Source organism: Sinocyclocheilus anshuiensis, unplaced genomic scaffold (assembly GCF_001515605.1).
Source record: "Sinocyclocheilus anshuiensis isolate Anshui unplaced genomic scaffold, SAMN03320099.WGS_v1.1 scaffold1486, whole genome shotgun sequence".
NCBI classification, from domain to species: Eukaryota; Metazoa; Chordata; class Actinopteri; order Cypriniformes; family Cyprinidae; genus Sinocyclocheilus; species Sinocyclocheilus anshuiensis.
Window position 1 is genome coordinate 162,750 of NW_015552651.1, and position 25,798 is coordinate 188,547.

The following is a 25,798-nucleotide window of genomic DNA, read 5'->3' on the forward strand; positions in this document are numbered from 1 at the left end:
TTTTTTTATTGGTCTTCTAAAGTATTCTAATTTGTTGAGATAGTGAATTGGTGGGTTTTTCTTAAATGTGAGCCAAAATCATCACAATTAAAAGAACCAAAGACTTAAACTACTTCAGTCTGTATGCATTGAATTTATTTAATACACGAGTTTCACAATTTGAATTGAATTACTGAAATAAATGAAGTTTTCCATGACATTCTAATTTACTGAGATGCACCTGTAATTTAAAACATTTCAAAGGAATAAATCATAGAAATCCAAGCCAAGGTATTGAAATAGATTCCAAAATCAAACAGACTAAATAATAATAATGCAAAAAACACTTATTAAACTCAATTCAGTGGTTGATTGTACATTATAAATCAAATTCATTCAGAATATAATGCTATTGCACAGTGTTTATGGAGTAAATGTGAGTCAGACCGAGTTGATGGCTGAGGAAATGAGGCAGTGGCTGAGGTGGTTCAGATGAGGAAAAAAAAAAAGCCTCTCTGAACCTCCTCATATCCCTTTAACCTGGAGGAGCTGGTAGGGAATCCACAGTCCACAAAGTTTGCTTTTCACATTCTCTGAACGGCTGTAGAAAAATACACTCGATTCACTGCTTCTTCTTTGCAGTAATGTTCTTGCAGACCCAGTTCATGCCATCCTGAAAGAAGGAAGCACTTTATGTGAAAACCAGTCTCTGATGGGAAGGTCTAAACAAATGCATGGGAAAATAAAAGGCGGCTAATGACTGACCTGAACCCCCTCTCCTGTAAGTGCAGAGCAGGACTGAATTTGCCACATGCGGTCCCGAATGGTGTGCAGGTTCAGTCCCTCTGCGATCTCAGAGGCTGGAGCAGCAGTCAGCAGGTCTTGCTTATTGGCAAAGGTCAAAACAGGTACGCCACCAAGTTTCTCCTCATCCAGCAGCTCAGCCAACTCCTGCACACCACATGAACAATTCAAAATAGCTCATTCAAATACTTCCAGCATGCATTTGTTTGAACAAATGCATATCAAGGTCAAGTATATGCTTACACATTTCTTTGGAGCCATTTAGAGTTTCACTTCAAATCAGTGTGAAATATCAATGCTGCAGTGAATCGTATTAAGCTGGAAAATGCAGCAGGGCTGAGACCTGAGAAAGTGTGAAACCACATAGTCTGAGAAATATCCTGCAGAGGCCTTGGATGGTTTATTCTCTCTCATCTACACACACAAACAAGACAAGCCATGATTAAAACAGATTTGCTATATATACCTGTCCCGTTTCCTCAAACCGCTTCCTGTCTGCACTGTCTATGACATAAATCTGAAAAGCAAAAACATAATGTCAAAAATCATATCATTAAGCAAACAATTATGGGAAATATCTCGTACACAAGAAATATAAATACACTACTGTTCAAACGCTTGGGGTCAGTATCTTTTTTAAATTAATACTTGCATAAAACTGATCAAAAGTGACAGTATTGCGTTAGCAGCGCAAAAGGTCGTGGGTTCAATTCCCAGGAAACACACATACTGGTAAAAATGTAATGTCAGGACCGAGTTTGGACAGCCCTGCTGTATAATATCATCATAAAATGATAATACTCTATCTATATATATGTTTTTTTCATACAGTTGATGTAATTGTATCAAACACAGCAATTGTTATTACAGCACTGATCATCAGTGCTACAAAATCAAATTTGCCAAAATGGTTATAAAGTGAGAGTTAAAAAAAAAAAAAACAAAAACTGCCCTGGTTCGTAAAAGACAGCAAAAGAATCTTGAAAAAAAAAAATCAGTTTCCACAAAAGTTTTAAGCAGCATTACTGTTTTCAACATTGCTAATAATAAGAAATTATTCTTGAGCATCAAATCAGCTGCTGAAAATTCAGCTTTGCCATCACAGCAATAAATTGCATTTTAAATATATACATTAAAATAGAAAACTAAAATAAAAATAAATTATTATTATTTTTTTTACTATTTTTGATCTAATAAATGCAGCCTGGCTAAGGATAAGAGACTTCTTACTTAAAAAAATCGACCCCAAACTTTTGAACAGTAGTCTATATGAAAATAAATTAACTATAAACTGACACTTTGTTCAGTGGTCTGGCTATGCATAACTCATAAACACACATCTCTTAAGAAACACTCACAAGCACGTCAGTATTTTCACAGTAGTTTCTCCAGTACGGCCTTATCTTCCTCTGGCCTCCAATGTCCCAGACATTCAGTTTGAAGCCCTGAGACTGCACGCTCTTAATGTTAAAGCCCTGGCAAGAACAGAAGAATTAAAAGTAAGCTGTGCTGTGCTAAAGTAAGAGAAAAATAAAAGCAGAAGCACAATGATAATAAACTTATCAACTTTTTACCAGGAAATTTGTAATTTCTGCAAAAGGGATATAATTTCTAGTAGGTACTTTTTGTGTGCGTTACCTGTGTCGGGGTGATGTGACTAATATCCTCAGAGGCAAGCTGTTTGAGAAGTGTCGTCTTTCCACCATTGTCTAATCCGAGAAGCAGAATGCGTACCTCCTGCTCTGGGGCACTCTTTAGTTTTCTAAGGATTGACAACAAACCCTGGAATAAACATAATATGCTCAATAACCAGATTTTAAACAAGCCAGTGATGAGACACTATGAGAGAAAAAAAAACCTCTTTCTCAGTCAAGAAACTTTTATAACAAATTATTAGAAAAGACAAATAAGATAATGATGTTATTCTGTAGATATGTAAAATAAATAAATAAAAAAGCAACGAAATTGAAAAGTGATTGAAGTCAACATTTGGTGAACTATCGCTTTAACACTGGTGTCTATACTTCATATCAGGTATCAAGTACTTATATGAAATATATCAATATTTTACGCATAGATGTCAGCTGCAAAAGAGGCAGGAGCTCTGGATTCCGGACTGGGTGAAATCATTCCTGCTTAATTATTCGGGAAAATAAGTAGCGGGACAGCAATGAACTAGTTAAGCCTTAGCGCCGCTGAGCCATCAGGTTTCACTCCTACAGAAAACCCGCCACGGCAGCTACTAATCAAGACTAACGTCACACGCCCCCAGTTCCAGTAAATGGCGCGTATTTTCTAAGTTTCTTCAACCCCCATTCATTACAAAATACACAAAGACATGACAAGAGGCAGAAAGCTCCTCACCATCTTCCTCCCGGTATTTTCCGAGACGCTGACGAGGGTTACTAGGGGACGTTCAGTGACGTCACCGCTCGTTGGCGTCATTTTAAAGGAACCGCGATTTTTTTTTTAACATTTCTCTGTTCGGTCAGGTTTCAAAGTCAGTGTCTGTATACGTTAAATCCAGATATGACTACATTATAGCTGCATTTCTATTTCTGCATTAACAACATTTCTACCGTTGTTATTGCACAAAGAAAAACATACTACTCATTTTGTCACTCTATATGTTGTCACAATAGAACCTACAATTAAACAGTCTATTATAAGCTTTTACAAATAACAGAATTATGAAACACAAAACAATTCAGAAAACAGCAAATATGTAAAAGGTAAAGTAGAAAAAGAATGAATATCTGTTTAATTTGATAACATCTAGCTTGATTATATAGAACACTCTGGCCTGACTGTATACCTTTGTGGTTTTATTGTGTTCACATTGTCCTTCTGACTATCAAATGTTCTATATAATTATACTCAAATTATTGAGAATATTAATACTGTATAACAGGGCTGTCCAAACTCGGTCCTGGAGGGCCGGTGTCCTGCCTGGTTCTACTAAAACAACAAATTGTATTTACAGAATCTGTAAATAAATCTGTAAAAATACAAAAACGGCAACCATGGCAAGTCCTTCGACTGATCTCGACATAAAATATCAGTCCTTCAAAAAGGGACTAAGATTTAAAAACCCTGATTGCCAAAAAACAAAAACAAAATTCCAAACAGCAAAACAATATGTGAGAGGAATATCTGTAGAGAACAATGCTGGTGCTTTCTCTAAAGGCAGAAGATTGACGCTTTCACTGTCAATATCATCTTACAGTATGTTACAGGGATCGTCCATCTGGAATCAACCTGGTGTGAAGTGCCTCACTTCAGGGCTCAGTGGTAACAGGACTGTGAATTCTCAGTCCCTGAACTGAGAGTGAATCTGAAGTTTGGTGTTGGCCGTTACGTACGTACACACAAGTAACAGTATTAACTAATAAAACACTTTCATCATGAAATAAATGTTCATGGAGCTGGTTGTATGGAGGCTTTAACCTTTCTATTTAACATTTGCGACCACAATCTGAAAGTACAAAATTCCATTACATTCTACACCACCCTCCGTCACGTCCCGTAGTAGAACATTAAATCTATTATTAAAATGTATAAATGTCTGGTGTAAACATCTCAAATTAAGCTCTCTGCTTTTTCTTGGCTGGTTTGACTGAGGGCATTTCCTCCTCACTGACATCATCATCATCATCATCTTCATCTGATATTCCAGACTCTTCATTCTCTGTGGCTGAAGGAGAACTTATTAGCATCATTCATTTTCAAAACAAAAAATAAAAAAGCTATAAATGCAATTTTGTGATATAGAGCTACAGTGTGCTTGTGAGTGTTTTATTCCTCACCAACTAAATGTAACCCACTGACGGTCAATGGTCCAGATCCAGATTTCAGGCGTAGTGTGACAGGAGCCATCAACTCAAACTCCCCAAGGCTTACCTGAGTAAAAACAGATGTGAAAAATTATTTAAATGTTGGAACACTAATAATGTACAACAGTATAATTAAAGGGGTCATAGGATGCCCATTTTCCACAAGTTGATATGATTCTTTAGGGTTTTAATGAAAAGTCTGTAACATAGTTTGGTTAAAATTTCTCAATGGTAGTGTAAAAAACAGCTCTTTTCAGGAGTCATTCAAACAACTTGTAAAAGTGTATGTAGCATTATATGACCCCTTTAAAATAAAAGCAACTCAGAAAAACGTAGCATTACCATAGGCAGGCAGGAAATGTTGAGATTAGCTACAGGCACCGATATTTTCTTTCCTTGGTGATTCATAGCAGTCACTTCCACCACGTTATTCTCCTGTTTGGCACCGTCACCTAGACAAATCTAATGGTTTGAGAGAAAGGTAGAGTTATGCATTTAAAAACACAGGTCACCAAGCTCTCAGATTCAAACTCATGATGAAATGGAAGCTGCGACGGATCTTTTCTTCCATATTGTGACATACATCAGAAAATAAAAAATGGACTTGGTTCTATTAATCGGTTGTTCACCGGATTTCGAGATGTGTGCACTGCGCTCAAAAGTGGAGGCAGATGAATGTGAGTTTAAGATGCAGACACATCTACCATGGTTCTGCTAATTTTTGCATGCAAAATCCAGTCATTTCAACAATCACAATCAAGAGTAAAAGAATTCTCCATGCAAATTTTGCAACAAATTCAAGTTGGTCACATGGATTCACCACTTTGACCGACAGAAAGCACTTTGGTATCAAAGTGACTTCGGTGTAGACTTGTGCCGGTATTCGGTAACGCGATATATCCCGGTAATTACTATGCACGATATTGTTATCGTGGGCTCTTCTAAATACCGTGAATAATTATATATTACAAGTTATTCAGAATTTTGAATGCATTTTTAATCGCAACATAAAAATTTGATACCGGCATATCCCTACTTCGGTGTGAGCTGTGCTTCATTTGTCTACACTATGGACAATAGACAATTAATATTTTTTGCCTGCCAAATTTTGGTAATCTGAACACATCTTAAATGATTGGAGAAGTCCTCTATACATCACGAGAGAAGACTGTCATTTCACCACAGTTACAACATTTTAATTAAACATTAAGAGGTCAAAATGAAAATAAATAAATACACATACGCACAGATGAAATGTTCTTAAGATCTACAACATGCATTTAGAAAATAGGGTGAAGTTTTTATTTCTACTGTAAAAGTATGAATCAGACAGAAATTAAAATCTATTATCATTTACTCACCTTCATATTAAACCCAGATTATTATTATTATTTCTATAGAGCACTTCAGTCAGCATTCACTAGCACTGCATAGAAAAAGTGCACCCACACAGAGCCATTCAGGTTTGGAACAACACAGGCAGACTGTTCTTGTGATAAAATAGTCTACGAACCGTCCTAAGCTCGAGAAAATGTTCCACATCTTCATCTTCATCTGCTTGAAATGTGTAGAATGGACTTTCAGAAGACAACTCACAACCTAAAGGAATCCAAAATCACAATATTAAATAGGTATATTTCATTTAAATGCATAAATTAATGTAATTACTGAAAACGAACATGTTTGAACTATATCTTGATGCACAGTAATCCAGGGTTCTTTTGATGAACGTTAAACATCCCTGGCTACAATTATTAGAGAAAATTCTGACAATTGCCGTTGTCCCACGTGTGTGAACAAATGTACAATCAATGCATGCTGCGCTTCACTGTTGATCTTACTGAACACATAGCTTTCCAATCGCGAGCGCGAGTCCACTCCACTGTCTGATACCTCGTCCCCCACAAACGACATAATCGCTCAAATGTTACTAATATCACTTCAACAGAGGATATGATATCCACAGTGCAGGTAACGTTTTCAAAACACGTGACGGGTACACGGAAAACGTCGCAGGGACCATGACGTCATCAACGTGGACACGGAAGCGGGTCCATATTTTTTTCTAATTTGCTATATTATCCGAAATCCCAGTCATTAGAAATAAAAATATGGGGTTTTGTTTTAGTTAATAGCTAGAATATATTACAATACTTTGTTAATACCACAGTGATATTTTTGTCCTCGCTCATATGGCTGTGTTTGAAAGATTATAATTTATTTATTTAGCCGCTTTTGTGTGCAAGATTCTGTTTAATGTTGACTGTAACTTAAATTACTTTTTCTTCTTCTTAAATTTATATATGTATACAAATATATAAAAAATGTTCTTCATATAGAAACTGTATCAGCATCTCATAAATTTTAACTTTATGTTCCAGGACTATTAATTCCGTATACTAGAAAATCAAATTTTGATTGTTATAGAATGTTAAAAACTGAAACTATTTAAACCACTTGCAAAGTTTTAAAGAAACCATGTCAGAAATAAGAGGGTTAGCTGGGTTAGCCACTGTGGCCCTAGAAAGCATTTTTCATTCTACTCACCAAGGACAGATTTTGTTCTATGTAACATTTTAATTACATCTTAATTACATACAACCCTTACAGAAATTACAACTATATTACATATACATAATCATAATTACATCAAAGTACACAAAAGGTCTTCATTTTTTAAATATATGCATTGGATAAAAAAAGAAAAGCCTTAAAAAAAGAAAAGCCCTTTACATTGGATGTGATCAACCAAAATAAAATGAACCAAGTAAGAAGCCATATAGAGATAAACAATAGCAATTTTTTGCGTACAAATTTCCCTTAAATGGGGTCGAAAAATTGTCAAAACTGTTGGCCCATCACATGCACAAAATGATTTACATTTTTCTTAAACTCAGGCATTTTAACATTACATATGAGAATCTGCAGGAGCCTTTTGTGCTCATTTAGTTTTTCAGAATATAGCACAACAATACAGAAGAAGAATATCAGTAATTTTGGTTAAAAAAAAGAGAGTACAGAATAAACAGTTTCTATTGTACCTACATTCTGGGAAACAGTCCTGACATTGACATTGAAGAGTTGACTTCAGAAAAACCCAACTTCAACTGTAGGGGTTTAAAATATATTAAAGAGGCAGACTGTCATTAAAAACAGGCAAATGTTGTTATTCTCCTCAGGCAACAGAAAAAAGGATCTCGGGTATTTTAAAGATAATCCACTAATGTACCTTCATTTATTTTCAGTTTTCACTCTAATTAGAGACAGGGCACTGGTCTTGAGCTTTACTTTACAAATTGTACTGTTTTATGCATTTTTATTATTATTATTTTCTTGTAAACACAAGCATCTCAGAATTATAATGTAACCATGTTTCACCTCAGAAATGTATCATTTACCACTTTAAACAAAGCCATCAGTATAGGAAAGTACTTTTCATTACCCTCAGATATATTCCAGAGGAGGGCAAGAGCCAAAAGGCATTTTTGTACAAAATTAAAAAATTTATCGTTAAAAGATACACATGCTAAAGACTTAGACAAAACTATTCCATGCGGTCTTAAAGACAACAGACTTTATGGTTTAACTGTATTTACTTCTGCTTGCTCAAAGTTCAATTTCATTTTTTTCTTTTCTAAATAATACCCAAACAGCATCCGAAACCTCAAAGGATAGCTTTAGCCTGCTGTATTCTCCATACGAGAGCACACAGACACTGTTTGAACCTGGAAAATGGCAGAATTTATTACAATGTCCTGGAAAGCAATATCACAAACCCTGCCTGTTATGAATTCCTTCTAGATTATTGCTTTGAACACTGTAAAGCACTGAAATTAACTATTAAAAACAGTGAAATGAAGATATCTCTTACCAAATAATGGGAAGTTTTTAGTCTGGAGAATGTAGACGTTAACTTAAACATGCACATATGCTGAACACAAACTGCGACTCAGCCACATCTAAGAGATTTAGTGGGTTCAATGGCACTCGGCCAACTCAAGCAATCGGTCCACCAGAAAAAAACAAGTAACTTGTGCGTCCTGAATTACTCTTGCAGACTCACTTCAATTTTTTTCCATTTCTCACTCCCCCTGAACACACCAATGTGTGCATATGGGCACACTCACTTTCAAACTCTTGAGCTTCCACTAAACACTGGCAAAGTAAATGAACAGCACCTAAATTTCTAGAAGTGCATTCGGCATATGATGTGAATGAAGCAACCGTTGCTATTACAAAACGTGATAGTTACATGAATAGGTAGCGCGTTGGGGCCAAAGCTTTGTGCACTTTCTAGGTGGCTCCTTCTGTATGATTTTTCTTCTTGGCGACTCAGATTCACAAACTCCTCCCCATTATAATAACCTCTTTTGGGAATCCCTCCATTTTGGCCACTTCAAAGCAACCCAGTTTGCTATAAAAGTCCAACATCCTTTTGTCCATCTGCCGGACCTCACAGAAAGCACCATGCGAACCTGACAACCGAGGAGGAAAAGATGTGTTTATGAAACGAGGCATTCAAACAAATCACTGCAGCTTTTTATGTCCTCTAACATGTCAACATAACTATAAACATTTTTGTGCTTACTAAAGTTAAAATGTGGTAAGAGGGGGAAGACCACGGAGATTAAAAGCAGCTTTAATGTACAATGTATTTAAGTAATTACTGGTTAATAACAATGTTAGTACTATAGCAATTAATAACAGTATCATAAAAATAAAGTGCACATGCCACACAACCTAACTTTACCTACCATTAGCTTTCAGTGATGAGAGGAGACATCCCATCATGCTTTTGGCAACACTGGGGTCAGTAACCTTTGCGTGAATGTCCACTTTAATGAGTGATGGGAAGTTACTGAGGAACGATTCTGGTAAGCCTTCCTCCTCCTCCTCATGGAAACTTAGCATCATTTTCTATAGGGAAAAGATTGTTAAAATTTCTAAGGCCTCTAAATTATCAACAATCAACATTTTTTATTTTTTTTTGGTTTTGTCTGAAGGTTCAAGAAATTGTTCAATTAATAAAAAGTATAATTTCATATGTCAGGCTTTTAAAGGGGTCATGAACTGAGAAATCAAATTTCCCTTGATCTCTTGACATCTAAAGGGTCAATGTACTATAAAAACATCCTGCAAGTTTCAAAACTTTCTCGTTAATTTAAAAACAGCTTTTATTGAAACCAAGCTCAGAAAACGACTCGTTTTGGAATGTGCCACTTTTTAACACCTGCTTCTACATCACTGCCTCTTTAGCCTCGCCCACTGATACACGCTTGTAGTAGGAGGAGAGGAAATACTAGAGACGTGAACACAGGATTACTCCATCAACAGAACCATACAGATGACATTACCAGATTACAAGACACTGTGTAGTTTAAGTTGTGAAAAGCAGTCTTTGAATTGCCTTCCTTGTGATCCTAACATATCTAGATCAGACGGGATCGCGGTTGCGTCATGTCACGAATTCTTTTCTCTTTCAGGTCAGAAGTGGCGTGAATGCTTGTATGTCAGAAATAGAGCAGGACAACAGTTTACTGTCGGAGACTTGTTGTGTCAATCCGTGCCGCATCCAGTGTAGACAGAATTGCAGATTATAATGGGTTCTGTTGTCTTTAGCAGCGTTGCGTCGCTCATGTCCGGTGTAAATTGGCAAAGAGCTCCAGATCGCGTCAGTGAAACATTGTTTGTTTGTTTGTTTGCTTTACTTTGCTACAGATTAATTTGTAAACAAGACAGTATGACACAGGCTTAGAAAGTAAACGATGATGCATCGTCTGCGTCTGACTAGAGTGGATCCAACAGTAATGTCGCAACACAGAAGTGTGAGTATTGAGTAAACATGCTTTTACCACATTGCATTGTCTGTTCTAGACCATTTGATATATATTCAGTATTTATATATGTTTTTAACCTAAATGACCCATGTTGTTTTCAGAGTGCTTCACAGCAACGTCCATCTGTTATTTTAATAAGCGAAACTGTTAGCCAATCATAGCAGTGGCCGTTTACTTGCGAGTCTTGAATGCTCCCTCACTATAAAACAGACTGTTCTGCAGTGAGGCTCAAAAACAGGATAGAAAGTAGCTTATTACTACTAAATTATGATGTTCTTTTGATGTAAAATCACACTAACATTATAAGTGAACCTCAGAGAACATTATAAACTAATAAAAAAAATGCAGTTCATTTTAAGAATGAGTTTGTTTGAGAAGACATGACATACTAACCTCAGCCTCTGACAGGTCCTTCTCTGTGTCTGGCTTGTTGTACTTCTCCTGCATGAATGGAATCCAACTCATCTTGCATTTCTTCACAAAAGGTTTGACATCCACAGTGCCCAGAGCATAACCACAAATACCTTCCTCATCCTCAAGCACAAAGCCATAGTCTGGGCTGAGCGTCAGGAAACCTCCCACTAACCTGCAATGAGGAAGATAATGGAAAACGTTCACATGTTATTAATCAAGCACGTATAATACATTAATGTGACTAACCAAAGTGGAAGTTCAAACCACACCTGTCTCCAATAAGGTCCGGTGACTCATCTGAGAAAAAGATGCCTTCACAGCCCTCAGTGAACATCTCTTTGCAGATCTTGTAGACGGAAGACTGAAGACAGACAGTGAGAAAGTTGCAGTATGTGAAGGCATCTTACAGCTCTGATTCCACAAAGTGCGAGCCCTCTAAGGACTAACAGGTGGACCAGACTGCTGTTTCAGCAGAATGCTTCAGATGTAGTGTTGTCAAAAGACCCGGTATTTCGGTACCAAGTCGGTACTAAAAAAATGAAAACGTTACGGTACCAGGTTTTTTTAAGTACCGGTGGTACCGAGTACCCGGTTCTTGATGCGCTATCAGAAACCTGTCCTCTTCCTGTGTTGCCAAGTCCGCAGTTTTCCCGCGGAATTGGGCTGCTTTAACACTGTTGCCGCGGGTTGTTTTTCATGTCCGCGGGTTGAAAAACGACCCCATTAACGTGATATTTAGCCCCTGGAATGCGAATTTTACCTGGGGAACCCCGCCAAAACACGCGTATTTTATCCTCGGAACGCGATTTTTAACGTGATCGTCTGCGTCTGACTAGAGTGGATCCAACAGTAATGTCGCAACACAGAAGTGTGAGTATTGAGTAAACATGCTTTTACCACATTGCATTGTCTGTTCTAGACCATTTGATATATATTCAGTATTTATATATGTTTTTAACCTAAATGACCCATGTTGTTTTCAGAGTGCTTCACAGCAACGTCCATCTGTTATTTTAATAAGCGAAACTGTTAGCCAATCATAGCAGTGGCCGTTTACTTGCGAGTCTTGAATGCTCCCTCACTATAAAACAGACTGTTCTGCAGTGAGGCTCAAAAACAGGATAGAAAGTAGCTTATTACTACTAAATTATGATGTTCTTTTGATGTAAAATCACACTAACATTATAAGTGAACCTCAGAGAACATTATAAACTAATAAAAAAAATGCAGTTCATTTTAAGAATGAGTTTGTTTGAGAAGACATGACATACTAACCTCAGCCTCTGACAGGTCCTTCTCTGTGTCTGGCTTGTTGTACTTCTCCTGCATGAATGGAATCCAACTCATCTTGCATTTCTTCACAAAAGGTTTGACATCCACAGTGCCCAGAGCATAACCACAAATACCTTCCTCATCCTCAAGCACAAAGCCATAGTCTGGGCTGAGCGTCAGGAAACCTCCCACTAACCTGCAATGAGGAAGATAATGGAAAACGTTCACATGTTATTAATCAAGCACGTATAATACATTAATGTGACTAACCAAAGTGGAAGTTCAAACCACACCTGTCTCCAATAAGGTCCGGTGACTCATCTGAGAAAAAGATGCCTTCACAGCCCTCAGTGAACATCTCTTTGCAGATCTTGTAGACGGAAGACTGAAGACAGACAGTGAGAAAGTTGCAGTATGTGAAGGCATCTTACAGCTCTGATTCCACAAAGTGCGAGCCCTCTAAGGACTAACAGGTGGACCAGACTGCTGTTTCAGCAGAATGCTTCAGATGTAGTGTTGTCAAAAGACCCGGTATTTCGGTACCAAGTCGGTACTAAAAAAATGAAAACGTTACGGTGAATACTGAAATTTTGGTACCGTGACAACACTATTCAGATGTGCTACAAATAAACCTAAAAGCACAGCTTAAAGTGGGACACCTCAGCTGGGAATACAAGCAGCCAATTGCAACGTTTTATTTAGAGCATCAACAGAGTTTTCATACTAGACAGCTTGCCAAAGAAAAGCCATGTCCTCAACAAGTACAAAATTAACATCTGTACAGCTGTGCACAGGCTACAACTTAGCTTAGTTGCAATGTAAATGGACACTAAGTTACAAATTATGCACTACTAAGTCTTTGTATTGCACCATTAAACTTATTTGAAATGCAACTCTATAAACAGCAGATTGATTGAATTGCATCAATAATGCAATGCTCATACTTTACCTGATTTACTTTAATCCTTTAGACATATGTTGTTGACATTTTTTTACACTTATTAACATTTTAAAAAGAGTTAACATTATGTAAATAAATGACTTATTAGCTGCTCTTCAACACAAATGAATTATTTGTATCAGTATTTATTGCTCATTAATTTCAAATACGGTTTCTGAATGTTATTTATATTCATTATTTACATATATGCTATTTGCAAAATGCCTACTGTAGAAACTTATTTTTAATTAGTTACATGAGGCAAAAGGATCAACCTTAACAATATAAACTGAAAATCACCACATTTCTACACAACTTCTGCTTATGAATTTGAAAGCTGTTTTTGGATCATTGATGGTAAATGCCATATTATACGACTATGCAATTATTTTATGGAAAGCTTACAAACAACTAGCTACATTCTGCCTTAAGAACAAATAGTGCAACCAAGTTACAGTACAGGAGGTAGTTACAAACTAGCTAGTTACATGTCCCTAGAATGGACTTTACTTTTTTAAGAACTTACAAATGGCTGGTGCAACCCTAACCTGGTGACTAGTATTTCATAAAATTGCATACACACAATTTTTGAAAATATAAAATAAAACGGCTGATATCAGTGGTTAGATGCCTAGCCAAAACCTACCTCATCTTTGGGAAAGTAAGGCCTTATAGTATAGATTTTGGAAGTTGGCATTGGTGGTGGTGGCTGGTAGAAAAGATCATTTGCCCCATCAATTGGCAACAGTCTCTGTGAAGACCAAAGCAAAAGTATTGTACAGTTTAGAATTTCTCTAGGTTCGACCATGTGACTGCACTGCTACTGAAACTTTAGCTTCTGTTTACCTGCTCTAGCTGAACTGACCTCACACAATGGAGCTGAACAAGAATGTGCCTAATATTGGCATGGAAATAAACTGCTTCACAAGTGAAATGGCTCCTATGTTGGTCAGTGTACAGCAAGAGCACGTAAACATTATACATAAGATATGCACCAATGAAAATCATTTCCACCTTTTTTTTCTGAGAAAAAACAAATAGAAACAAAATTGCGCAGGCTTGGTCTGAGAAAGGCTTAACTGGCTAAAGGAGATGCTCCTTTCCCGCTCTTTTTCGCTGCGCAAGAACTTCCTGTAGAGAAAAGGATGAAGCTGGCGCGCAAAGCAAAACTCCATGACCAAATATTTCCAGATTAAAACATTTTCCTTGACAGACTATTTAAAATATATTTAATTTAAACTATTTAAGCTGAATCATTCTGAGATGTTAAGTATGCAGAGGTTATGAATTAGTAATAATTTGTTCATGGAGCTTTGAGCAGGCTCGCAGTTGCACACGCAAGCGCAGTGTTGTGGACGCATGCGCAGACAAAATGTGGTGATAATTTTTGCGCTGTTTCCTGCAAAGAAACATGATGTCATAAAATAAAACCTAGCCATGCCGTGCTGTCGTAAGCGCAGAGGGAAAAGCAGCATCTCATTTGGACAGTTGCTGAAAGAAATCCAAATTTATGCTGGGTTAGAAAACACCATCACCCCAAACACTGGATCTGACAGTAACCGTTTGACCCATTTCAATTTACACTTCAGGAAAAAAGCCTAAGTGGCTCTCAACACCCCTTCGTTTTTCTATGCAGCTGCTGACAGCTCACCTTAAACAGACCAACCCGTAGCGTTTTGCAACCATACCAACATCTAAAACAAACGAAAATATATCTTCGTGAAACATTTTTCTGGTAATTCAATATTGGATACCTGGAACTCTCCTGCTAGACCGCCCCTAAAGGCCCAGGGCTCTTGGTCGCCACTTAAGAACTGTGCTGACGACTGACTACGACACCCTGTTGAGATCAGATCCAAGTGGAGAACATTATGTGAGGGGCTTTCTGGCATAATGAGGGGGAAGGGGTATAGGGTAGAGGTGTCTTATTTCCAAATAACTTCATTGAAAATAAATGTAGATACTACAATCATGGAACACACCTCAAGATTAACAACAGTGAAAACTGCAGATATCTTCTGCCTAGGGCTCAAGCAGCTTAAGCTTACAATGACAGAGGGCTTACACTGACTACAATGCCGGATTTGGGCGCATTACTGAAACGATTAATTTTTCACATAATTCTTAAGCATTTAGAATTAAGTACGATTTGTGATGCAATCTAGGATGAGGTACTAAAGCACTAGCTCTTCAACTAAATAATGCTGCTAGTCTGTTTTGAAGAAATTATAGACATTTGAGAATTATTGGCTCTATCACTTTTCCTACATTTTAGACTGCTTGTTTGGTGATTTTGTTAGTTATACATCATCAATTCGCTCACTGGTACTAAATAAGCTTCAGCTGTTTAAGCCCTCTGAATTCTAACTTGAATCTGAAGTCACATTTAGCCCTATCTGCCTTGTCACATGACTATCAAGCATTCTTCATCGGCCACCACCGTGGACAATTTCTTTGATCGATTAAAAATTCATATCATATAATCTTACATGATCGATGGAGCAGATCTGGACTCTTCATGGGCAAGTTACAAAATAAAAAGCTCTGATTCAAAAGTCTGCTACAACTGAATCTTTCCAGTCACTACGCCTGCTTGCTCCTGCAGCAGATAACTAATACAAAATTGGGTGCTTTTCATTGCTCTTAAGCAGACACAAGCTCTATAGTGCAATTGGAATCCATTCGTTTCTAAACAATAGCACCAATGTGAGGGGATGAGGACTCAGCGTCATGTAACAAGACAAATGCAGCGCAGATCCAGGAGACAAAGTTCTCCTGTTTTCAATCAATTTGATCATACTTAGAACACATCCTGTGGTGAAATGGCAGGACACATAACACACCATCTGAGGGGAATTTTACCACTTCCTTTCCTTTTCCATTTTAATATTTTAATTTATCCAGAAAATTATTCTCTGTATAACTTGTTAACGGAATAGTTTTACTATGGAGGTGTGTTTAGATGACTGAGGCAAGGGTATTACTTTTCCCCTAAGTTGGTGTGGTTTTTTGCTGGTCTGAGCCATTTCAATTGGGCCTACTGATAGAAACAAAAACCATGTTAGAGCTGCCAGAGAAAAGAATTGGGGGGTTAACAACTAACACTTGAACTATCGCAGTGCAAATGTGACTTCATCCAAAACCTTTCCTTTCCTGAGACACTGAAAAAAATCATTTGGACACATAATGAAAAAGAAAATATATCCATAAAACCCCAAAAAGAAAACCGATAATCGCAGCACTGTGCATACATCGGCCACTGTCCATCCAATAGCAGTACAAACTTGTGCTGAGGATTCTTCCATCTGTACATAATGAAGGGAAAAGATCATTAGTAACTGATCTCAGCACAACAGCAGTGAGCCGCTGACTGAATGCCATCTGCACTGCTTTGGACAGTGTAGAAATGCTGGCTGGCCTGGCTGAAAACTCACTGGGATTTGGACTGTCTGTGCAAACAGAGGCTGAAAAGCATATTGAGAGGAGACAGTCCACACAAAAAACAAATAAATCAACATTAAAGGAACAGTTAAATCAACATCACATTTGTCTTCTCAAATAAAGAGAAGCCTTTATGGATGTTCTAAGAAAACAAGTCAAACGTTTGATTCAGATTCTATAAAACACCCTCATTAGTGCGGCATATTATACACTTGATTTTCCCCTCTATCAGCTAATGACAACTTAGATGTGGCATGCCAGTTTTGGTTGCTGCCTGCTGTGTTGCTTTGTTATAAAGCTGGACAGAAACCTGTGAATGAAATGTGGTTACCAAGGTAACCCAGGCCATGCTGGTGCTATAATTACACAACCAACTTCCAACAAAAACCTCATTTAGAGCAGAATCCATTACTCTAACTGTACTGTAGTGATGCCCAGAAGCTATATGGATAACAAACATGGGCATTCTCAGTAAGTGACAGGTCTCTCAATAAAATCATCATAAATAAAAGGGTTGGCTAATGACCCAAGTGCTTAGATAAGAGACTCTTCAGTTTGCTGACTGCACAAATGTATTTAGGATCATGAGAACTGTGTACAGTTCACTGGAATGTAGTGTCAAGTGTTTTCTGACCAGACCAGACCAGTTCAGTTAGAGTAAAGCAAACGCTGAGGTTGTTTGTGGAGTAACTTCCTATAATGCTCATAATCAGCATATATGGTAAAAGAAAATCCAACATATATAAAGCAATCATTCATGATGCACCAGAATAGCCTTACATAGCCGCCTTGTTTTCCAAGATCGCATGCGCGGTGCGCTAGGGCGTAAAGGGCCTATTTTCCTTCACAATCACACCCTTGATCGAAAGAGATTGCAACAGATGTTGCCAAGTTAATGCGCATTGATACTAAATGCACAGCAAGCAGCAGGACCCACCCTGGCAACTGTGACCACAGCCGTCCAATTCATTCTACCTGATCGAGTGGCCTGAAGGAGAGGCACTGGCTAGCAATGAGGACAGCATCCAGTCAGTAGAGGAAAACAGTATTTACATAATACGTGAAAATAAGTAAGAAAAAGACAGTGTACGCAAGACTGAATTTCCATAAATGGCAGGCTTGGCCCAAGAAATTTCAGTAGCGTATATGGAAGCTGTTCATACTGCGAGTGAGAACTAAGGTCTTACAATCGAGTAGAAAAGTGTTAATTTACTCTCTCAAGTCTAAAAATATGCTCTGCCATCTGTTAAGAAAGGCATTTTGAGCACCTGAAATCTTAATGACACTATACAACGGTGCAATGCATGAAGTGTAGATGTGAATGTTTAAAAATAAACTGATGACTATTGAAATGAGTGCTCATTGTTTTTGGATTCTACTGAATAACGTTCAAGTATTTCATGGGTTCAGTGTGGTTAAAAAGCCTTGAGAAGCAGTAAAGAGATGTCGCCATACCTACCTAACCACTGAACAAATGATTTCAACATTGAGATGATACTCTTTATATCCCAGATATAGGGATAGAGGTCATAAAGAATGGTCCTGTTGACGGAGTTGGAGAGTCTGGTGAACATCTGGATCACGGAGCAGCACATCTCCTCAAATATTTCCGCTCTGGATTGCCATTCAGCTACCTATGTGAAACATATGAATACCATCTTTATCATAACCACACTATCAAATGTCTGCTGCTTCGAAACAGCTCAGCAACAACTGCTAAAAATGTGTAATCACTCACAAAGTGAGTATTTTGTTCTTATAAAGGCACCACCATGTGGTGAAAATAATCACAGCATTTCCACCATTTTGTGGAATCAACCAACTCAAAAGAATGATTAACTCGCAAATCAGACAAGGGTGTTTTACCCTACACAAGAGCAATATTTAACCTATTAAATACTTTAGTCTGAAGCAGCAATTAAAATAAAAGTACATTAATTCTAGGAATTTCCAGGAATTTATAAATCTTAATATTATATTTATCTCCATGACTTTTTGGACTAGATAAACACAATTTTTAAAAGTTTCCCATGACCATGGAAGTAAAGAGTTTTTGTTCAGCCTGATGTGAAAAGACACCTAGTCGTATAAAAGTACTACATATTGATCAGATTCATCAAAACCTTGTTTTTAAACATGACATTTCTCACCTTCTCTGGATCCTTTGCTTTGGAGTTAACACTGACATAATTGCTATTGGCTCTCAACCAGTTAAACTCTTTCAGCATCTGTACTGCTTTAGGACCGTGTTCGTACGGCAGGTAGAAGAGTTCAGCTAGCAGGATCAGATCCTCCAGAGTAAGTGGCTCAGCAGTAAACAGTGGCTTCTCATTGAGGCCTGGAACAAACACTTCCTTAATGAGCTGATCATCAGTCTGCATCGGTGCAATGTCGCTGCCTGAATCCTCTTGAATGGACATCTCTGGGGACTTGGACTCTGTCAGGCTCTCTTTGTCTGTGTCCATGGGCTTGAGATCTTCTGTCATTTTAGCCTTGACAATCTCTGTGAGGATCTGGTTGACATTTTTAGTGTCCTCCACCTCGTCGTGTTTCTCTACGACCATCTCCATGGGTTCTTCATCAGACTCCTTCTTCTCCACCTCCACCTCCTCTTCTTTGCCGAGCACATGCGGTTCATCATTAAGGGGCACAGCTGGACTCATGATGGGCTGTTGGAAGACTGTAGTCACTGTCATGGAAATGCCCAGACTGGGTGCAGTGAGCACAGGAACATCTATAGAAGTGCTTTTAGTTCCACTGTGAGGAACCTGCCGACCTGCAACAAATGAAATGTGGTTACCAAGGTAACCCAGGCCATGCTGGTGCTATAATTACACAACCAACTTCCAACAAAAACCTCATTTAGAGCAGAATCCATTACTCTAACTGTACTGTAGTGATGCCCAGAAGCTATATGGATAACAAACATGGGCATTCTCAGTAAGTGACAGGTCTCTCAATAAAATCATCATAAATAAAAGGGTTGGCTAATGACCCAAGTGCTTAGATAAGAGACTCTTCAGTTTGCTGACTGCACAAATGTATTTAGGATCATGAGAACTGTGTACAGTTCACTGGAATGTAGTGTCAAGTGTTTTCTGACCAGACCAGACCAGTTCAGTTAGAGTAAAGCAAACGCTGAGGTTGTTTGTGGAGTAACTTCCTATAATGCTCATAATCAGCATATATGGTAAAAGAAAATCCAACATATATAAAGCAATCATTCATGATGCACCAGAATAGCCTTACATAGCCGCCTTGTTTTCCAAGATCGCATGCGCGGTGCGCTAGGGCGTAAAGGGCCTATTTTCCTTCACAATCACACCCTTGATCGAAAGAGATTGCAACAGATGTTGCCAAGTTAATGCGCATTGATACTAAATGCACAGCAAGCAGCAGGACCCACCCTGGCAACTGTGACCACAGCCGTCCAATTCATTCTACCTGATCGAGTGGCCTGAAGGAGAGGCACTGGCTAGCAATGAGGACAGCATCCAGTCAGTAGAGGAAAACAGTATTTACATAATACGTGAAAATAAGTAAGAAAAAGACAGTGTACGCAAGACTGAATTTCCATAAATGGCAGGCTTGGCCCAAGAAATTTCAGTAGCGTATATGGAAGCTGTTCATACTGCGAGTGAGAACTAAGGTCTTACAATCGAGTAGAAAAGTGTTAATTTACTCTCTCAAGTCTAAAAATATGCTCTGCCATCTGTTAAGAAAGGCATTTTGAGCACCTGAAATCTTAATGACACTATACAACGGTGCAATGCATGAAGTGTAGATGTGAATGTTTAAAAATAAACTGATGACTATTGAAATGAGTGCTCATTGTTTTTGGATTCTACTGAATAACGTTCAAGTATTTCATGGGTTCAGTGTGGTTAAAAAGCCTTGAGAAGCAGTAAAGAGATGTCGCCATACCTACCTAACCACTGAACAAATGATTTCAACATTGAGATGATACTCTTTATATCCCAGATATAGGGATACAGGTCATAAAGAATGGTCCTGTTGGCTGAGTTGGAGAGTCTGGTGAACATCTGGATGACGGAGCAGCACATCTCCTCAAAGTTTTCCGCTCTGGATTGCCATTCAGCTACCTATGTGAAACATATGAATACCATCTTTATCATAACCACACTATCAAATGTCTGCTGCTTCGAAACAGCTCAGCAACAACTGCTAAAAATGTGTAATCACTCACAAAGTGAGTATTTTGTTCTTATAAAGGCACCACCATGTGGTGAAAATAATCACAGCATTTCCACCATTTTGTGGAATCAACCAACTCAAAAGAATGATTAACTCGCAAATCAGACAAGGGTGTTTTACCCTACACAAGAGCAATATTTAACCTATTAAATACTTTAGTCTGAAGCAGCAATTAAAATAAAAGTACATTAATTCTAGGAATTTCCAGGAATTTATAAATCTTAATATTATATTTATCTCCATGACTTTTTGGACTAGATAAACACAATTTTTAAAAGTTTCCCATGACCATGGAAGTAAAGAGTTTTTGTTCAGCCTGATGTGAAAAGACACCTAGTCGTATAAAAGTACTACATATTGATCAGATTCATCAAAACCTTGTTTTTAAACATGACATTTCTCACCTTCTCTGGATCCTTTGCTTTGGAGTTAACACTGACATAATTGCTATTGGCTCTCAACCAGTTAAACTCTTTCAGCATCTGTACTGCTTTAGGACCGTGTTCGTACGGCAGGTAGAAGAGTTCAGCTAGCAGGATCAGATCCTCCAGAGTAAGTGGCTCAGCAGTAAACAGTGGCTTCTCATTGAGGCCTGGAACAAACACTTCCTTAATGAGCTGATCATCAGTCTGCATCGGTGCAATGTCGCTGCCTGAATCCTCTTGAATGGACATCTCTGGGGACTTGGACTCTGTCAGGCTCTCTTTGTCTGTGTCCATGGGCTTGAGATCTTCTGTCATTTTAGCCTTGACAATCTCTGTGAGGATCTGGTTGACATTTTTAGTGTCCTCCACCTCGTCGTGTTTCTCTACGACCATCTCCATGGGTTCTTCATCAGACTCCTTCTTCTCCACCTCCACCTCCTCTTCTTTGCCGAGCACATGCGGTTCATCATTAAGGGGCACAGCTGGACTCATGATGGGCTGTTGGAAGACTGTAGTCACTGTCATGGAAATGCCCAGACTGGGTGCAGTGAGCACAGGAACATCTATAGAAGTGCTTTTAGTTCCACTGTGAGGAACCTGCCGACCTGCAACAGAGAAAGAAAGAAAGATTAAGAAACAAAGATTAAGATAATGATACCAAATTCAAAACATACACAATCACGTTAAAAAATATCACACAAAGAAGAAATAGTTACTGTTGTACTGATGAGGCACTCCAAACTCGCTCAGCCACTCAGTGAGAGCCAGCTTGAGCGCGATCTGCGGGCTGTAGAGGATGTCTGTTTCTAGCTCCTCATCACTGCCCTCATTTTCCAGCTTTATCTGGATGGACACAGTGCTGTCTTCACTGTCCGCTAAACACAAAAACAAGAAGCTATGAAGCTACAACCAAACAAGATTAAATACACAAATATGATATAATGTTGTCAATCTTGATCAAAAATATGAGCAAAAATTTTCACTTCGTAAAAAAACAGCCCTCTGCCATAACTTTTTTTGTAGAACATCAAAAAATAAAGTACAGTTCATAAGGAAAAATCCATATCTGAATATTAGCTGTTTTACGAATATAAATCCGTGTCAAAATATTAGCGTTTTTTTTAAAGAGTCAGCAAGAAACAGAAATTGCAATTGTCTTTTCTATTGTGAAGTACATCCGAGTGAGACGGCTTCTCAAATGAGAGAGAAAAAAAAAAAGTCTCATTCGATTGGATCATTGTCATTTGCTAATTGCTGTGATCTCATGAGAGTGACAGGATGGATTATTGCCCAGCTCTTTCAACTATGTCCACGTTTTGGATTACAGATTATGAGGGCACATGAACAAACAAAAAAAAAAGATCTGCATATATCTCTTTTATAATTTATTTTTTATCATTTATAACTTATTTTTTGTCCTTACAATGAAAGTATATTGGAACCGAAAAGGTTCGAAGATATTCTTATGTTCACCAGAAAAAAAGAATAACGTGAGGGTGAGTAAATTACAGCATTTTCATTTTTCAGTGAACTTACCTTTTAAGAGGTATGCTCATTTTTATACATAAACATTATAAAAACAATGTTTCCATAAAGACATACTTACTCATGACAACATCTTTTCTCACTCCATTCATGTTAGACTTATACCACGTGGCTAACGTGTGAATGGCCACAAAATTAGACTCAAATTCACAGTTGGGGTTGGTGAGGACTCCCTTCAGCCGAGGGATGAGTTCTGTGGACCTGCCTTTATAAGGCCCCAAGAAAAGTCTCTTCTGATCGTAGTCATTAGCATGAATATTGTCCCAGATGACAGGAGCTCTCCTCAGTATCTTTGTGACTTCTTCAATAGATTCAACACTTATGTCTTTAGAAACTACCTTGGGACCTGTCAAACATGTAAAAGCATTTATAAAATCCACAAGAGAGCAAACTATTATTCCAGTCCCCTCAGTGAAAACACAACTTACCTGTCCACAGCACCTCAATACCAGGAAGCAGCTTTTCACCTATTGTGCGCAGGTAAGGCGACTGTGACACATTTGGATAACAAAATGTTCCGCAATACTCTGAGAACAAGGAAACATTAAATAATTATGAGAAGGTATGAAATAGAAACAATACATTAGATAGCATCACACAAAGCATCATGGTTAGTTAATAATAATAATAATAATAATAATATTATCCATCTTACCTGTCGGGCAAAATAAAAATATTTCAGGCTCTCCTAAATACTGGAAGATCTCATTGGTGATAGACACTTGAGCATGTGCAAATGAGCTGAATACCTCCTTGTCAGCTGGACACATGTTATGATCAATGTCATCAAACAGTAAGGCAAAGGACTTGCACCCAAAATGAGAGATCTGCACAAAAGACAGACAGAGATCGAGGATGTAGGTCATAAAAACACTGACCCCAGTGCTTATAAAGCTTCTGAATAGGTTCATTCTCACCTGGTCTAACTTCCTTTTAAGTGTCGACACTTCCTTCTGATTTGAGAATGTAATGTCCAGGCCAGGGGAAATGGCATAAATGAACTCAACCCCATGCTCTTTAGCAGCACTTATTAAAGTTGTGAGTTGCTCTTTAAAAGAAAAAGAGAGAGGACATTAGACTCATAAACTTCAGCCAAATAAAGCATAACAACTGGTACCTTTTTAAAGAGCATGAAAAAATATATATATATCACCTGCTTCCTCAACAGAATACATTTCTCTCCAAAACATTCTGTGTTTGTAGTCATCTTTTGGGGCATACAGATAGGTGTTCAAACCCCATTTCTGCTGCCTGAAACACATCAAATACAAGATATGATTTTTTTAGGTTAAACACTCAAAAACAATACTAGCGGTTACAATAGCATGGATAGACTTGTCTAAAAGTGTCAATACCAGAAACAGATTTATTGCCAAGTATGCTTCCACACCTTATGTCTTGGGCAGCTTCCAGTACACAGAAAAGTATTATCTATCTATCTATATATAATATATACACACACATATACACATATATATATATATATATATATATATATACACACACACACACACACACACACACACACACAACTACATAAATAACATACACAATAGACAAATATATAGGAACACAAATGTATATACAAAATTATGCTAGGTAATATGAATCAGAAAGGTACAGGATATTTGCACAATACCTCCTGAAAAGCTCTTTTCTTTGTTCCATAGTCCATGGCCGTCCATAGAAACCTGTGGTGAACAAAATAAGAAAAACAAATGGTTGTGACAAACGCGGCATATTTCACAAACAGAGGCTACAGTCAATCAACACCTAAGCAATATATAAATATTATGTTTTCTAGCAATGTATGTAACTAACTGGACTAATTTTAACTGTTTAATTTACTTTTATGTTTGATAACATAACGTTGGATGTGTCTAAATTTGCTCACCCTCTACAACACCGGTGATGAATTTCCTGCGGCCTGTTCTCTCGACCCCGATACTGGGCTCGTCCACTGGACACTGCGTATCCGCAACAGCTTCACTTGGTACTGGATTTGCTTCATTTTCTAGCTGTGACGACTCGATTATTTTGTCTTTCTGAACCATTTTGAATTGTACTTATTAATTTCTGTTGGAAATATCGGTCTAGCCGTCAGCCAAAGCGTTTCTTCCGCAGGAACACTAACCCGTCACCCGACTCACTAACTGTTACTGGGTTAGTAGGCCATTGAGTCACCAGTAGAGAGCGGAATTCTATCGGATGAGGATTATCTGCATGAACTACCTGCAGATTGCGTCGGTAACAAACACGACAGTCATTCACGCAACGTTACAGTGCTAAAATCTTTCTGGACTACTAAATTATATCTGGAGTGTCTGCTCGCTCTCTAGCAAGCGAACTGGACCCGTCTTTCAACGATGTCAGAACCGCTAATTAGCATTACCCGGTGTTTTCTCTAATAGCTTTTGTCGAGTCGCCTTACATCATGCGCTAGTCATAAATTAATGACATTTAAGCTTACTGTACACTTGCATCGCGACTTCAAATAAATCCCGTCAATGTAACGTTCATCGACACTGTTTAATTTTGCACTCTTCTTCCTGTTTACACTTACTGCGCAGACTCAGAAAACTGGTTTGAACCAGTAAAGGACGGTTTGTGAGTCTGAAAACAAATCTCTAGCAAAGCTCTTAAAGGGACAGCGAGAATGTCAGCTCTCGTCCAGCCTGAATGAAAATGGTGGATGGCAGCCAGTTCATTTAATTCATCCTATTATGATTTTGGATACGTTAGTAAAAAGGAGCTTTGTTGTGTTGCGGAACAAAATCAGAGACACTGACAGTATCGTTGTCTCTTTGCATTAAAAAAACTATAAAGACCAAATATTTAAAAGATGTATACAAGTTTCTTTTGTATCTTTAACCCAATGTCCGTTTTCTTGTTTATTAATCATTGTATTGTATAAAGTTAGTGTTCTCTGAGTAAAAAAGTACGGTGCCCATAAGGTGACATGTTCGGTTCACTTAGTTTTGTCGTGGCCTCGAGATATTAATATGAGGGAACGTCATAATAACTCTTGGGAGCGTGATATTATGTCGTGGCCACGAGATAATTTTGTCGAGGTAACACATCCTTATGTCGTGG

General features: G+C 38.0%; 3 protein-coding genes across 5 annotated transcripts; all 3 read right to left on the minus strand.

The window, feature by feature from the left end:
* Positions 1 to 223: 223 nt before the first annotated feature.
* LOC107667061 (ADP-ribosylation factor-like protein 3) lies at positions 224 to 3,516 on the minus strand. 2 transcript variants are annotated; one of them, XM_016458651.1, is made up of 6 exons: positions 3,148 to 3,516; positions 2,422 to 2,565; positions 2,142 to 2,258; positions 1,250 to 1,300; positions 745 to 930; positions 224 to 652 (listed from the first exon to the last, which is right to left on the minus strand). In XM_016458651.1, the coding sequence occupies exons 1-6, from the start codon at positions 3,226 to 3,228 to the stop codon at positions 602 to 604; spliced, it is 630 nt and encodes a 209-aa protein (XP_016314137.1). In that variant the 5' UTR covers positions 3,229 to 3,516; the 3' UTR covers positions 224 to 601. The 2 variants fall into 2 exon arrangements, with proteins under 2 accessions (XP_016314137.1, XP_016314138.1); XM_016458652.1 differs by having other exon boundaries at positions 2,422 to 2,545; positions 2,855 to 3,218.
* A 222-nt stretch (positions 3,517 to 3,738) lies between these two features.
* On the minus strand, positions 3,739 to 6,648 carry LOC107667062 (nucleoplasmin-like protein NO29). Its single transcript, XM_016458653.1, has 5 exons — positions 6,458 to 6,648; positions 6,130 to 6,215; positions 4,959 to 5,078; positions 4,590 to 4,683; positions 3,739 to 4,477 (listed from the first exon to the last, which is right to left on the minus strand). The coding sequence occupies exons 1-5, from the start codon at positions 6,528 to 6,530 to the stop codon at positions 4,368 to 4,370; spliced, it is 483 nt and encodes a 160-aa protein (XP_016314139.1). The 5' UTR covers positions 6,531 to 6,648; the 3' UTR covers positions 3,739 to 4,367.
* A 530-nt stretch (positions 6,649 to 7,178) lies between these two features.
* On the minus strand, positions 7,179 to 25,293 carry LOC107667060 (protein O-GlcNAcase-like). Of its 2 annotated transcripts, XM_016458649.1 has the most exons (16): positions 24,600 to 25,293; positions 24,345 to 24,396; positions 23,859 to 23,956; positions 23,623 to 23,753; positions 23,361 to 23,532; positions 23,134 to 23,232; positions 22,767 to 23,051; positions 21,877 to 22,035; positions 21,140 to 21,765; positions 20,449 to 20,623; positions 14,834 to 14,919; positions 13,726 to 13,830; positions 12,433 to 12,524; positions 12,143 to 12,335; positions 9,371 to 9,533; positions 7,179 to 9,091 (listed from the first exon to the last, which is right to left on the minus strand). In XM_016458649.1, the coding sequence occupies exons 1-16, from the start codon at positions 24,757 to 24,759 to the stop codon at positions 8,955 to 8,957; spliced, it is 2,733 nt and encodes a 910-aa protein (XP_016314135.1). In that variant the 5' UTR covers positions 24,760 to 25,293; the 3' UTR covers positions 7,179 to 8,954. The 2 variants fall into 2 exon arrangements, with proteins under 2 accessions (XP_016314135.1, XP_016314134.1); XM_016458648.1 differs by lacking the exons at positions 7,179 to 9,091; positions 9,371 to 9,533 and adding an exon at positions 16,331 to 16,384 and having other exon boundaries at positions 12,076 to 12,335.
* Positions 25,294 to 25,798: the final 505 nt, after the last annotated feature.